The sequence below is a fragment of the Echinops telfairi genome, unplaced genomic scaffold, assembly GCF_000313985.2.
Source record: "Echinops telfairi isolate 266 unplaced genomic scaffold, ASM31398v2 ScPeMD7_27;HRSCAF=92, whole genome shotgun sequence".
Taxonomy (NCBI): Eukaryota; Metazoa; Chordata; class Mammalia; order Afrosoricida; family Tenrecidae; genus Echinops; species Echinops telfairi.
Window position 1 is genome coordinate 5,446,728 of NW_022103924.1, and position 2,886 is coordinate 5,449,613.

Sequence of the window (2,886 nt, forward strand, 5' to 3'; positions counted from 1 at the left end):
GCAACTTGCAACTGTGGTCACCTTGGATGGTATGAGGCAGTTCCTCAATCCAAAGTGCATGCTCTCTCGATAGCAAGTGCTTCCGATTCTCCTTGGGTCCATGGCATTGAGGGCCGAAGTGGGGCATAGGAAGACTTGTTTTATTTTTGGTGGAATTAGGCAGATATTGATCTCAATTTACCCTTGAAGGTTCCGGTTGTCCCACAGACACCAGTTTGTCCTTGGTTGTATCTACATGGGATTTCTGGTAACTGCTGAGCTTTCTGGCATAGAAATCAGGATCAGCACCAGAGACAGAAGCAACAGACTACATAATCAGCTCTACCAGCTCCCACAGCTGTGATGGTCATGTGTCTTTACATGGAGCTCTTCATTCGGGGGGATTATAAAAGATTTTCTCTAATCAAACTCTGACTAATGAAGCATCCTGTGTATGTACCAATGAACTCCTTCCCTGGGTGTATAGAATGTGACCTGCTACGTACCAGATTTGGGAGAATTGAGAACATAGACTAATGTTTTTGGTGAATCCGATGAGCAAGCTGAAATGAGAATGCTGTAGATGGAAGACTGGAAATCAACTGGTGACTATCAGAAAAGCTGGTAGCTAAGAGGTCAAGGAAGCGAGATATTTCCAAGGTGCAAAGAGGTAGGAATGGAACAAGAACAAAGGCTTATAGACCCAGATCCCATTTCAAAGTCTGATGGAATGTGGGCTATAGAGATCAGCTAGGTGTTAGTGAAGATCCAACTCAGAAAGGAGGCCTAAGGTACAGGCATTTGCTAGGAACAGATTGGAACAGTTGCTCCAGTGGAAAGGAGGGGTAGGGTCATGTTAGAAATGAAGCCTGCTTAAGAGATGTGCAGAGTCCTATGGGGATGGCTGCCTTGATGATGAAGACTGGTTTGGAGGTCTGTTGATATTAGCCATTGGCCTCTGACTTATGGCAGCCCCATCCCCCATGGGATGTTAACACTGCCGTTTTGTACCATCCCTATGACTGACTGCAAATCAAACCATAGCGTACCCTCCAGCTGATTCCAACTAACAGAGCCCTGTGTAACCCAGAGGAACTGCCCTGAGGAGATTCCGTGGCTTGAATCTCAATGGAAACAGTTTGCCAAGACCCACTTCCTCTGAGCACTGGCTGGGTTCCCACTGCCAGTCATTCGGTTAGCAGTCTAGGACTCATCACTGTACCACTGAACAACCATAGTGAAAAACACAATAGGAAAATGGTTGCTTAGATGTGCCACAAAGATGGAGCCTTGCTATTATTGCTTCTTTAAATAGAGTCTTCTATTGCTGTGATAGTGTATCAGTGGGATTTCTACCACTTAGAGCAAGACGGTCGGTCTGGCCCACACCCCTTCCCAGTTTGTTTAGTGTTTGTTTTGTTAGGACGGCTGAGGTACCGCTCCTGAAGGCAGACCCTGTGCATCTGAGGAAAGCAGTTGCCGGAGCACAAACGAGGGCCCTTTCTGCAGCCCAGAGGGTCTACGACAGAAGAGGCTCTGGCTAGATGGACCCCGCTTTGCATCTGAGAAGAAGCAGGCGAGCTGAAATGTGCTCCCAGCTCCCTCTGCTTCTGGAGAGGAGTTAGCCTGAATTTCTGTGACAGATGGAGTTGAGAGTCCCTCCACGGAACGGCAGGGCGGGGGGCAGGCTCCACTTTTTGACAGGCAGCCGACCCCCGAAGCCTCAGCCGGCCGGACGCAGCGCGCGCCAAGGTTAAGGTAGCTCGCCCACTCTGGCGTCGGGGTCCCGGGGCTTCAGTCCCCGACTTCTCCTCGGGTCAAGGCCAGCAGTTCGAAGGGCGTGGGCACTGAAACGTACCCGTTACCGTAATAAACCTTAGTGCCTGCCCATTGATCTCTCTCTTCCGTGTCCTGACTACAACCAGACGCTACTGCTCCAGAACCCTGGAGTTCTGTTAAAAACGATTCTTTTTCATCACCATGCCGTGTTAGTAATTTATATTACTAAGCCACGGACTCCGTGGAGGGGATTCCTGTCCAGCAGTGGAAAACGATGCCCAAGGGCCCTTCCTGCCAGATCCGGGAGCGGGGGCTGGGGACCGGGGAGCCTCCAGCCCTCAGGGCAGCAGGCTGCTCGGGGCCCCTGCCAGCGCCTGAGGGACAGCGGCCAGGGTGCGCCGGAGCCCTTCGCCGCCCCACGAGGCCCCGCGTTCGCACTAAGTGCCCACGTCGCAGCGGCACATTGGGGGCTTCTTTCTGGGGCACTGGTCGATCTTTCGGATGATCGGGTTCCTCTTCTCCACTCACGGGAAGCCAGAGAAGCTAAGTCCAAGACACCAACGAGGGCCAGGAGAATCTCTAAAAACGCCAAAAGCGGAGCGCGGGGGCTGGGGGTAGGGGGGACTGGAAGCAAAAGAACCAAATGAACCGGCTCGTGGCTGGGCCGGACGCGAACAGCCGCCTCCCCGGCCGGCCAGTTGGGTGCGGGCGCAGGCTGGGGCGCTCCCGCGGCGCCTCCTTAAGAGTGGGAGGAGCCCGCGGCCCCCGTCAGACTCCGTCAGCCGTGCCTCCCGAGCCCTGAATGCCGACTGTGAGCTGCCCGGCGCCCGGCCCGCCCTCCCCCACCCCGCAACCTCACTCCAGCGGCTCGGGGGGAAAAAAAGTTTCAACAACAACAGGCGGGACCAATAGTAGCTCGAAAAGACGGGCTGGGGGCCGAGCGAAGGCGCAGGAGAGCGCAGAAAGGAGAAAGCGGGCAGGCTCGCGGCGCGCGGGGCCGGAGCCCCAGAGCCGAAGGAGCGTTGCTAATGTTTTTGTTTGTTTGCTTTTCCATGCATGCATAATGAGGGGGCACCGCGGCACCACGCGGGGGCTCACGGCCCACTTTCGTATTTAAAGCCTCGCGGC

The 2,886-nt window shown here is 54.6% G+C and overlaps 1 protein-coding gene across 1 annotated transcript in view; it reads left to right on the plus strand.

Moving 5' to 3' along the window:
* Positions 1–879: 879 nt before the first annotated feature.
* The window catches only part of GAS1 (growth arrest specific 1), a 5,196-nt gene continuing 3,189 nt past the window's right edge, over positions 880–2,886 (plus strand). The window contains exon 1 of the mRNA XM_004714599.2: positions 880–912. Within this exon, the coding sequence (XP_004714656.2) occupies positions 880–912 (33 nt within the window). The remainder of the gene's footprint in view (positions 913–2,886) is intronic.